At 50.8% G+C, this 10,911-nt stretch overlaps 1 protein-coding gene across 2 annotated transcripts; it reads left to right on the plus strand.

Annotated features, from left to right (window-relative positions):
- Positions 1-175: 175 nt before the first annotated feature.
- Positions 176-10,128, plus strand: LOC131568851 (heterogeneous nuclear ribonucleoprotein M-like). Of its 2 annotated transcripts, XM_058820980.1 has the most exons (13): positions 176-322; positions 403-496; positions 1,648-1,842; positions 2,135-2,288; positions 3,192-3,241; positions 3,530-3,590; positions 5,486-5,587; positions 6,164-6,208; positions 6,621-6,695; positions 7,078-7,176; positions 7,992-8,773; positions 9,068-9,119; positions 9,560-10,128. In XM_058820980.1, exons 2-13 carry the CDS (start codon positions 419-421, stop codon positions 9,721-9,723), a joined length of 1,857 nt encoding a protein of 618 aa, XP_058676963.1. In that variant the 5' UTR covers positions 176-322; positions 403-418; the 3' UTR covers positions 9,724-10,128. The 2 variants fall into 2 exon arrangements, with proteins under 2 accessions (XP_058676963.1, XP_058676964.1); XM_058820981.1 differs by lacking the exon at positions 5,486-5,587 and having other exon boundaries at positions 211-322.
- Positions 10,129-10,911: the final 783 nt, after the last annotated feature.

Genomic DNA, 10,911 nt, shown 5'->3' on the forward strand with positions numbered 1-10,911 from the left:
AGTGTGGAGGGTTTTGCTGTATGCCAGGGAAGAGCAGGTCACAGGAAGCGTGTGGCATTTCTTGGAGAGTCGGGATTTAGTGTTTGTTACCAGCTCAGAGACCCCAGGTTAATCCTGTTAAGGCATAAGAAGTTATGGAATTCCACTATTGGAGGCTTGCCTGTGTAAGGTTACATTTATTTTCGCTGCTAGGGCTTAACTGATGTGATTTGGCTTTAATAATAAAGTAGTTTTGTGTGATTTGGGCTTTCACTGACTTTATTTCTTCTCTCTTCCCTCCTGCCTGTGACTGCCCTGGGGAATCACCTCGCCAGGGATGCGCGTAAGTTCACTCTGAATTTTTACCAGAAACCCAAGGAGGCTTCTCCAAACAACCTCCTGAGCTGTGCTGTGTCCCCACAGGGTGGTTGAGTTCAAGATGGAGGAGAGCATGAAGAAGGCTGCTGAAGTTCTGAACAAGCACAGTCTTGGTGGGAGACCCCTGAAAGTGAAAGAAGTAAGGAGGGGATCTGTTCTGCCAGGGGTGCAGGGAAGGGGGAGTTCTTGTTAAGGGTTTAGGGCTGACTCAGAGGATAATGGACAGAAAGCAGGACTTTAATAGGATAAAAAACCCCAGTCAGCCTTTTTCTAATCGTTTTAACCACTGCTGAACTGTGATTATCAAGACTAAATTTGATGTGGGGACAAAGCAGGAGTTTGGCTTTAACTGCAGTTCCTTTGTTAATGATCTGACACAGAAACCCGCATGTTTGTTCTTTACGAACTTCCCTTTGGATCTGCATCAGAATGAATGGATTCCACCACCAATTCCATAGAATCAGCTTTTTCCAGGAATACCTCAAAGATGTGTTTCCATTTTAGTGGCTTTGCTACTGACAGCCAGGCCTGGGAGTTCATTCCAGACCCTCTCCAGTGCCACTTGGGGTTTATCAGGGTTTGGAACAGTGTAACAGAGGTTTGCTCTTGGTATTAATGATGAATAAACACCTTGAGAACCAGGAAAATACTTGGGGAGGAATAACTCAAATAATAAAGGGTACCAATAATAAAGGTGCTGAATTTGCAGGCAACCCTGACAAGGGAAGAGATGCCAATCTTGACTCCATGTTTCAGAAGGCTGATTTATTATTTTATATTATATTAAAAGAAAATGATTTATTAAAAGAATAAAAGAAAGGATTTCATCAGAAGGCTAGCAAGGAATAGAAAGGAATGGAATAATAATAAAATCTTGTGACTGCTCACAGCCTTGACACAGGTCGCTGTCATTGGTCATCAAATAAAAACAATTTCACATGCTGGATAAACAGTTCTCCAAATCACATTCCAAAGCAGCAAAACAGCTGAAACTTCCCAGCTTCTCAGGAGAAAAGATCCTAATGAAGGGATTTTTCATAAGATATGTCTGTATCATTTAAATGATAAAAAGGTACTGGGTGTAAATTAAATAAATTGCCAATGAAAGGGAGGCAGTTGGCTGGGATTGCTTGGGGAGCAGATATCCTGGGATAAAGGGAAACTGTCTGTGCTTGGGGAGCAGATATCCTGGGATAAAGGGAAACTGTCTGTGCCTGTTGGAGCCCTGGCACTGACTGATGGATGGGGGATCTGATCTGCTCTGATCTGAGTGTGTGTTTGTGTCCCCAGGACCCCGACGGGGAGCATGCCAGGAGGGCCATGCAGAAGGTGATGGCAGCAGGAGGGATGGGCATCGGGCCTGGCCCTGGTGGCCCTGGCATGATCAACATCCCCCCCAGCATCCTGAACAACCCCAACATCCCCAACGAGATCATCCACGCCCTGCAGGCCGGCCGCCTCGGCAGCACCGTCTTCGTGGCCAACGTGAGTGCTGCAAATCCTGCATGGGAGCCCCTCAGCCGGGGCAAACTGAGGCAGGAAAGCCTTGGCAATGCCAGGAAAAGCTCCTCTGTGTCCTGTTGGTTCTCTGTGCAAAGGAGGTTCTCAGTTAAGGTGTACCACAGTGTCTGTTAATTGTCATTTTTGAACAAACCTGTGTACTTTAATTGAATTTTATCTCAGCTCTCTGACAGCTTCAGTGCCAATACCAGGCAAGGACAGGAGCCCACTAAAGCTGTTTTCTCTCTTGCATTTCCAACGCTGCCCTGTTTTCCAGCTGGACTACAAGGTGGGCTGGAAGAAGCTGAAGGAGGTGTTCAGCATGGCCGGGGTGGTGGTGCGGGCCGACATCCTGGAGGACAAGGACGGCAAGAGCCGCGGCATCGGCACCGTCACCTTCGAGCAGGCCATCGAGGCCGTGCAGGCCATCTGTATCCTTGGCAGCAACCTGGGAGTGGGGCAGGGAACCCAGGGAACACACCAAGGGAGAGGGGAAACTGGATTCCAGAGGAGGATGTTGCCGTGGCAGGGAAGGTCAGGTTGTAGTGGATGGAAAATGGAATTTTGTCTCTCTTTCATTTTTCCTTCTTGAAGGAATTGTTGCGGTTTGCTCAGGATCTTTACCAAAGGAAATTCTCTTTCCTACGTGGATAAATGTACTTCTATCCCAGATGAGTTTCTGTCTCTAGGTTGTAATTAGCATTAAAATGCAATTGTTTGGAAAGGGGGAAGGTCCCCGTGCCAAGGCACACAGAGCTGGTGTTTTCCTGTTCCCTTTCACTGGCCAAGCAATGATTTGCCACCTAGAAACCAAACAGCAATAAAATTCCAGATATGACTCTCTCAGCTGCTGGTTATGGTGTGGATAGGAAGAAAATAATCCCTCTGTCCTTTCCCAAAGTTTCTGTTTGAAGTGTTAATTCCCTTCTGCACTGCACCCACTAAACCTTGTGTGAGCCAGACTTGGGCAGAGGATTTGCTGGCATGGCACACTTCAGAATGTAGTGTTGCTGTGGAGCTTTTCCCTGTTTTCAATGGATAAAGTGACTGAGAAAACACTTAAACACTTGGGCTGACTTAGAGTTACATTTTATATCTCTTTGTGAACTTAATCTTACCCAGAAATGCGCTTTTATCATTCTTTTAAATTTCAAAAAGCCTTTTCTTTGGGGTGTTCAGTATATTTGGATTTCAAGGCTTTTTAGTTTTGGAGAAGGCAGAAGCATTTGGGATAATCTGTGACTGATAACCGAGGAGAGGAGATTTTCTGAGGGTTTTTTGTGCTCCCTGTCAGAGCCCTCAGTGCTTGAACAATGATCCTTAACAACCCCCAGCCATGTTCAATGGGCAGCTGCTCTTTGACAGACCCATGCACGTCAAAATGGTGAGGACACCCCCATTCCCACTGACTGGCAATGCCCTCCTGATTTGGGGGAATTTGTGGTTCCCAGGATAGATCAAAATCCAGAGGGGGAAATGTATGATTTGCCTGTTGCCTGCTGAATTGATGTAATCTGGGAATGTTAATTCAGATTATTTTGCTAAAAGACAAATCAAAACTACAGTCAAGACTGCTTTAACTGAAATTCCTGTATTTTAATTCAAAGTTTAAAGAACCAGGAAATAATTTCCTGATTTCTTTGCCAGCTTTAACGTGTTGAATTCCTTTTAGGATGAACGAGCCTTCCCCAAGGGAGATTTCTTCCCTCCAGAGCGACCCCAACAACTCCCTCGTAAGTGTCCCCTGCATGATTCAACATCTTCTGCTTTTTATTTGGTTGTTCAGCACCTGGGAGCCAGTCCCAGCCCCAGTAAAACTCTGGTTCAGACTGGAAACTGGGATCCAAATTCCTGAATCATTTCAGAAAGGGGAATAGTGAAGAAGAGCTGCTCAGTGATTTTTTGGATACTTCTTTCAGCTCATGGCCAGAAGCTTGTCTTAAAACATTCACCTTCTCAAGGCTTCCAGAGCTCTCCATTGCAATTCCAGGATCCCAGGGCCTTCCATTAATAGTGGGATTTAATGGAAATACAGTGAATCAGCACCTCCTTCTGTGGGATGGTGCTCTGGGAATGGAATGTTCTCCCTTAAATTGGAAGGGCTGAATTCAGGACTTGAGAGCCTTCCAGGCCTTCACATTTCCAAAGGAGATCTTATCAATGTATTAAATATGGAAAGAAGAGGGGAACCAGGCTCTTCTTGGAGGTGCAGGATGCAGAAAGCATCGACCAAAACCCAGGAGATGAAAATTCAGAATAATTGGCTGCCCCAAGCTGCTCCTTCCAACTTGGAATTTGAATGAACTAAAAGATCAAGTCTAAAGCAGCAGTGGAAATCCACAGGCTCCACGTGGATGTAAGGAGACATTCCTGGGAGGGTGACTGGGTTGCTCAGAGCTCCTGAGGAGTCTCCATCCCTGGCAGTACCCAAAGCTGTGGATGTGATCTGGGCTGAGCTGAGGCCCCTCCCAACCTTGGCCATGCTGGGATGAGATACTGGAATGCTGAAGAGAAGAGTTGGGACTGGAAGAGCTGGAGGCTGAGTTGGTTCAAACACAGCTAAATTGGGGCTGTTGGTGGAATTTGAATTGCCCTGAGCAGCCTGGGCTGTGCAAGGGCAGGGGCTGGGAGTGGATGAGCTTTAAGGTCCCTTCCAACCCAAACCAGTCTGGCATTCTGGGATTCTCTGAATTCACACAGATGCTGTTTTCTTCCTGGGAACCAGGCCTGTTGTGTGCTGCTAAATTGCCCTTTATTAATGATCATTAATTAGTCCCTCCCTAGTTCAGCTCTCAGTGCCTGTCAAGGCCCTCCTCAGCAGCAGTGTCACTGTAAGGTTGTTCCTCTCTCCAGAACAAACTCACTGGGTTCCAGTTCCATGACCTTGGTGTAAAAGTCCCTAAATCCCTCTGGAAGCCTGGATTTTGGCCTTTACTGGGGCGGGGAAGGGGGACCTTGTGCTGTTTTAAAACAAGATTCAACACTCCTGTGTTCAGTGCCGAGCTGGAAACGAGGGAATCCTGCAGGCAGAGGATGCCATGAGCTGCTGTTTGTGCCAAGCAGAGAGCTTTCTTCCTGCTTCAGGAAAAACAAAAAAGGGCTTTTCCTTCTTTCTTTGGGCTGGGGAATCCTTGAGGCAGATTGGGCTCCATGCCTGTTGTGTTTGCTCAGAGAGAGGCTGGCTGTGTGCTCCAATTCCATCGGTGGCTGTCAGTGATCCATGGGTGCCTCAGTTCTCCCCTGGCAGGGCTGGAGGTGAGAACTGTGCACAGCTTTAGGGGATCTTCTCCCAAATTGCCCACTCCACCCTCCCCACACGAGGGCTTTGCCCAAATGAAGCAGTGTTCTAGCCAGTTATTTTTCAGGAGTCAGCTCCAAACCAAGTTTTCTCAGCAGTAAGATGGAAATTTAAATATAAAACCAAATAATTGGAGATAGTTTTTAGCCTATTTCAAGACACATCTACTCTTGATTTATTTCACACTTCCCTGCTTTCAGTACACACCCCACAGGGGGGACACAGCAAGCTTTTTTTGGAGAATGAAAGTCAATTACTTAAGAAATAAAACTTGCTGTTTTGTCAAACTATGGAAAGAAGGCTTTTTTGATATCTGAATATTTTCTTCAGATGGTCTTGGTGGTATTGGCATGGGATTAGGACCTGGAGGTCAACCTATTGATGCAAATCATATAAACAAAGGCATGGGAATGGGCAACATGAGACCTGGAGGTAAGAAGATTACTCCTATGCTTTTGTTTCATGAGAGCTTTAAGCTGTGTAGAAGGTAGATAGCTTTGTTTGCCTCCCCAAAAAGTTGGTAGCTTCTTAGGAATGTTAAAGCCAAATGAGTTTTTTTTGTTCAGCTTGATAATGGAAACTTGAATTTAACCAACTGCTCCATTTTTATTTTTTTTTTTCACTGTGGTCAAGACACAGCTCTCATTTTCTGACTCTTGAGCATGAGCAGCAGACACTGCAAAGATCCATGAAACTCCAAACCATCTCTCACTTTTAACACCTCTAGTGGGCTTGCAAATCTTTGGTGAGGATCTCTTGAAATAGCACAAGTTTCAAAGAGCCACCTAAAAAGTAGCACACACTCAGCTTTCCATGTCGAAATGCCAGTGGGTTTTTCCCCTTTGCTGCTTGATTTTCTGAGCAGGAATGTTGAAATCTCCTCAGACTTATCCCATGTAAGCTCTTCACCCCAAGCCATCGATGTGTTGTGTGGTTTGAGTTCTGCAGCCTTTGGCTGGAATTTTTTGGGTGACACTTGCTATATAAAGCTTTCTCTTTTATTTTGAGGAATGGGAATGGAAGGCATGGGCTTTGGAATGAATAAAATGGGAGGTAAGCTGTTGCATCTTGATCTGTTCATAGCTTTGTGCAAGTCCTGCAGACTGAGCTGTGTGTGTGTGGCAGGAATTGGTGTGCTGGGGAATCATCACCAATTCGGCAAGAATTGGGTCCTTTTTGGGTATTCAAACTGCTGCAGGTGTGTGGGGAGGGTGGGTACATCCCATAAAACATGGCCTGTGCTTCCTTAGCTCGGGAGATCTGAAAGTGCCATCCCTGGGGGTTGGAACTGGATCCCCAATATCCCAACCACTCTGTGTTTCCATGGTTTTTATAACACCGTGCCCAAATCCTGACCCTTTTTGGGAACTGGTGCTAGGGAGCTGTGTGGGAATGTTGTGTGGCAGCAGCTGCTGGCTGTGCAGTGTGGAATGCCCCGCTGAAGAACCCCAAATGTGTTTTTCAGGAATGGAAGGTCCCTTTGGTGGCATGGAGAACATCGGCCGCTTCCCCGCCGGGATGAACATGGGCAGGATGAGCGGTAGGCACTGGCTTTGTGTGTCCTGCTGCCTTCTCTGGCAGGATCCCTCTTGCCAAAAGCCTCTTCTCAGTTTTATGGGAAAAACTTGGGGTTTTTCTAGTTGCATCCCTAAGTTCCTCGTGGTTTCTGAGCTGCACAAACCCAGTGATTTATTGATGGAACCTTGTGGGGTTTGTTCAGAAATATTCTGGCTCTGTCCCATGTGTTTGGGGTAAATCCTGCTTTTCCTTGGGGCTTTGGGCTCCTGAAGCCATGACAGAATGATCACAAGAAAATCACAAAAACCTTCCTGTGCTGTGAATCTTCAGGATGATTCCTGTGATAAAATGTTCTCTCGGGAGTCACAAAACCCCCTGCAAACTTCTCCACTTCCTCTTTGCAGAGATGGATCGAGCCATGGGAGGAGGATTTGAGAGGGAGTTTGGAAGAAATGAGATGGGAATGTCCCGGAGTTTTGGAGAGCCCCTGGAGAGGGGAATAGGTGAGTGCAGTGTGTGAAATCCATTTCCTGCCTGATTTTCATCCCTGAACTGCTCACAAAAATTATGAGGGTGTTACAGATAAAAAAAGCAGATTTTAGATTAGCTGTAGGAATTTGCTGTCTGGCTTTTAAATACTGTTGGGAAGTTGTTCATTTTTGTCAGTGAAAACAAAATCCTGTTTCTTCTGCTGCCTGTGTCGCATTTAACTTCCAAGCACGTTCCCTGGAAATATTGGGCAATCTCAGTAATGAAAGTGCAGAATTTCAGGAGCAAAGTTGAACCCAAACATTTCTGAGCAGGCAGAGCTCCTCCATCAACTTCGAGATTTAATTTGGTTTAACGACCAAATCACAACATTTCAGAATCAAGGGAACAATTTCCCGTGTCCTGTCCCTCCATCCCTTGTCCCCAGTCCCTCTCCAGCTCTCCTGGAGCACCTTCAGGCTCTGAGCTCTCCCTGGAGCCTTCCCTGCTCCAGGTGAGCACCCCCAGCTCTCCCAGAGCTCCAGAGGGGCTCCAGCCGTGGGAGCAGCTCGGGGGTCTCCTCTGGACTCTCTCCCAGCACCTCCACGTCCTTATTTTGGGGTCCCAGGGCTGGGCTCTCTCCAGCAGCTCCACATCCTTATTTTGGGGTCCCAGGGCTGGGGCAGCTCTGCAGGGGGGTCTGACCTGTCCCTCTGGGTTTCCCTCACCCTGCAGGCGCAGAGCCCTGGCCTGGGGGAGCTCTGAGCACTGGGAATTGATCCCAGCAGAGCGAGCAGCCCTCAGGACTCTGCACGCCCACCCTGCTGACGCCGTCTGTGCTGTGTTGCAGGTGGTGGCAACGCCAGCATCCCCGGCATCGAGAGGATGGCGCCTGGCATCGAGCGCATGGGCTCGGGCATCGAGCGGCTCCCGGCGGGCATGGGGCACGGCATGGAGCGGGTGGGCTCGGACATAGACAGGATGGGGCTGGTGCTGGACCGCATGGGCTCCAACGTGGAGCGCATGGGCTCGGGCATGGAGCGCATGGCCCCGCTGGGCATCGACCACCTGGCGCCCAACCTGGAGCGCATGGGGCCGGGCATGGAGCGCATGGGGCCGGGCATGGAGCGCATGGGCTCCGGCATCGGCTTCGGCATCGAGCGCATGGGCGCCGCCATCGAGCGCGTGGGCGGCGCCATGGACAGGATGGGCACGGGCGTGGAGCGCATGGGGGCGGGCATGGATAGGATGGGCATCGGCCTGGAGCGCATGGTGCCCGCCGGCATGGGCGCGGGCATGGGGCAGGTGATAGAGAGGATGCCCGCGGGGCTGGAGCGCATCGGGGGCCCGCCCATGGACAGGATCGGGATAGAGAGGATGGGAGCCGCCCCCATGGACAGGATGGGCCTGGAGCGCATCGGGGCCACCAACATGGAGAGGATGGGGCCGCCCATGGGGCAGGGCATGGGGGCGGGCATGGAGCGCATGGGGCTGCCCATGGGCGGCAACTTCGAGCGGCCCATGGACATGGAGCGGGGCAACTTCGCAGGGAATTTTGCAGGGTCCCTGGGAGGAGCCGGAGGCCCTGCGCCCGGCGTGGCCCGGAAAGCCTGTCAGATATTTGTGAGAAATGTGAGTGCCCCTTCTTCCTTCTCCCACTCCTGGCCTTTCCCACCCCTCCCTTCCCACCCGTTGTCACTGACGTGTTGATCTCATCCATGCTCAGTTTCCCATCCCAATGTCTGATACTGGATGCTGCCACTCTTTGGGGACAGCTGGAGCCATTTCCTTACCAGGAGAGCTCCTGGCTGATCATGGTTTTACAGCAGTGGCTGTCCTGGGATAGATTCTGGTTTTGGGGAGCTGGGGGTGCCTGCAGGTCATTCAGCAGAGCCTCAGTAATGGTTTATTCCTCTCTTCCCACAGCTGCCTTTTGATTTTACATGGAAAATGCTGAAAGATAAATTCAATGAATGTGGTGAGTTATTTTCCTCACTCTGAGGAATTAACATGAATAACCTCCCAGAGCTCTGAGTGCCAGGGCTAGGGTGGGGAGCAGTCCTTGGGGTAGGGAATTGGGATTGGATGGAGAGTGCCAAAGCCAGGATGGGGAGCAGTCCTTGGGGTGGGGAATTGGGATTGGATGGAGAGTGCTAAAGCCAGGATGGGGAGCAGTCCTTGGGGTAGGGAATTGGGATTGGATGGAGAGTGTTAAAGCCAGGATGGGGAGCAGTCCTTGGGGTGGGGAATTGGGATTGGATGGAGAGTGCTAAAGCCAGGATGGGGAGCAGTCCTTGGGGTGGGGAATTGGGATTGGATGGAGAGTGGATGGAGGATGGCAAAGCCAGGGTTGGGAGCAGTCCTTGGGATGGAGAACAGGGACTGGGTGGGGAGTGCCTGACCGTGCCGTGCCCGCAGGCCACGTGCTCTATGCTGACATCAAGATGGAGAACGGCAAGTCCAAGGGCTGCGGCGTGGTGCGCTTCGAGTCGCCCGAGGTGGCGGAGCGCGCGTGCCGCATGATGAACGGGCTGCAGCTGCGCGGCCGCGAGATCGACGTGCGGATCGACCGCAACGCCTAGGCACCCTGCAGGGCTGTGCTGCACCTCTGCAGGGCTGCAATGCTGCAGGGCTGTGCTGCAATGCTGCAGGGCTGCACCGCTGCAGGGCCCGCGCCTCCGCCCTGCACCGCTGCAGCACCACACCTCTACAGGGCTGCCCTGCACCTCTGCTCTGCACCTCTGCAGGGCTGCAGCTCTGCCCCGCGCCTCCTCCTTCTCTCTGACTGGATGTAAAGCTGTTCAGCCCGACCCGGTTGCTTTCTGGAGTAATTTTAAGTCCTTTTTTTAACCGAGGGAGCCCCGTTTTACTGGTTTTTTGCATTGGAACTGCCATGTGCACAATCTTTTTTTGTAGTTGTGGCATTTCGTTGACCTGACAGATGTAAACAGTCTGACTTTGATAATAAATGCCAGTTCAGTATTTCAGTCGCAGCATCCTTTACTCTGCTTAAAATCCCTGCCAGCTCAGCTAGGTAAACTCCAGTTTGTCAGAAAAAATTCAGTGTTCCTCTTGACTTCTGACAGAATCTCTTTAAGATGTATCCAAGGGTGCAGGATCTTCCCTCTTCTCTATCCCACCTAATCCATGGGCTGTCCCAGCTCAAAGATTTTCTCTAGTGGCAATGTTGGTTTAAAAATAATCTCCCCTGCGTGGTGTTGGTGCCAGTGGAAAGGTTTGAACTGAAAATGGGGTTAAAAACCTCTTTATTCTCTCCTGGAGCAGAGGCAGGTAAGGGGCAAACACCTGCTGCAGCTGCAAGGGGGGGAGAATTCCCCTTTAGCTGCAGGAAACGCTTTTAACACAAATGGATCGCGTGGGGGACACGGAGGGGCACTGGGGTGGGGGGGTCCCGGTGGGGCAGGGGACGGTCGGGACAACCTCGAATGGGGCTGGGGAGGATCGTGTTCAGCCCCGGTGGGGCCGGAGCAGCCCCGGTAGAGCCGGGGGAGGATCGTGTTCAGCCCCGGTGGGGTCGGAGCAGCCTCGAATGGGGCTGGGGAAGGTGGGGGTCAGCCCCGGTGGGACCGGGGAGGATACGGGACAGCCCCGGTGGGTCCGGAGCAGCCCCGGTAGAGCCGGGGAAGGATCGGGGTCAGCCCCGGTAGAGCCGGGGGAGGATCGGGGACAGCCCCGGTGGGGCCGGGGAGGATACGGGACAGCCCCGGTGGGGCCGGAGCAGCCCCGGGGCTCCCTCCCGGTCCCGCCGT

Source organism: Ammospiza caudacuta, chromosome 28 (genome assembly GCF_027887145.1).
Source record: "Ammospiza caudacuta isolate bAmmCau1 chromosome 28, bAmmCau1.pri, whole genome shotgun sequence".
Classification (NCBI taxonomy): domain Eukaryota; kingdom Metazoa; phylum Chordata; class Aves; order Passeriformes; family Passerellidae; genus Ammospiza; species Ammospiza caudacuta.

What these genes read in the sequence shown, in the direction of transcription:
- LOC131568851 (XM_058820980.1), top strand. Translation starts at nt 419, where the DNA reads ATGGAGGAGAGCATGAAGAAGGCTGCTGAAGTTCTGAACAAGCACAGT. An exon ending in GCCCCTGGAGAGGGGAATAG is followed by an intron (nt 7,177 to 7,991) that starts GTGAGTGCAGTG and finishes GCTGTGTTGCAG; the next exon opens with GTGGTGGCAACGCCAGCATC. An exon ending in AGATAAATTCAATGAATGTG is followed by an intron (nt 9,120 to 9,559) that starts GTGAGTTATTTT and finishes CCGTGCCCGCAG; the next exon opens with GCCACGTGCTCTATGCTGAC.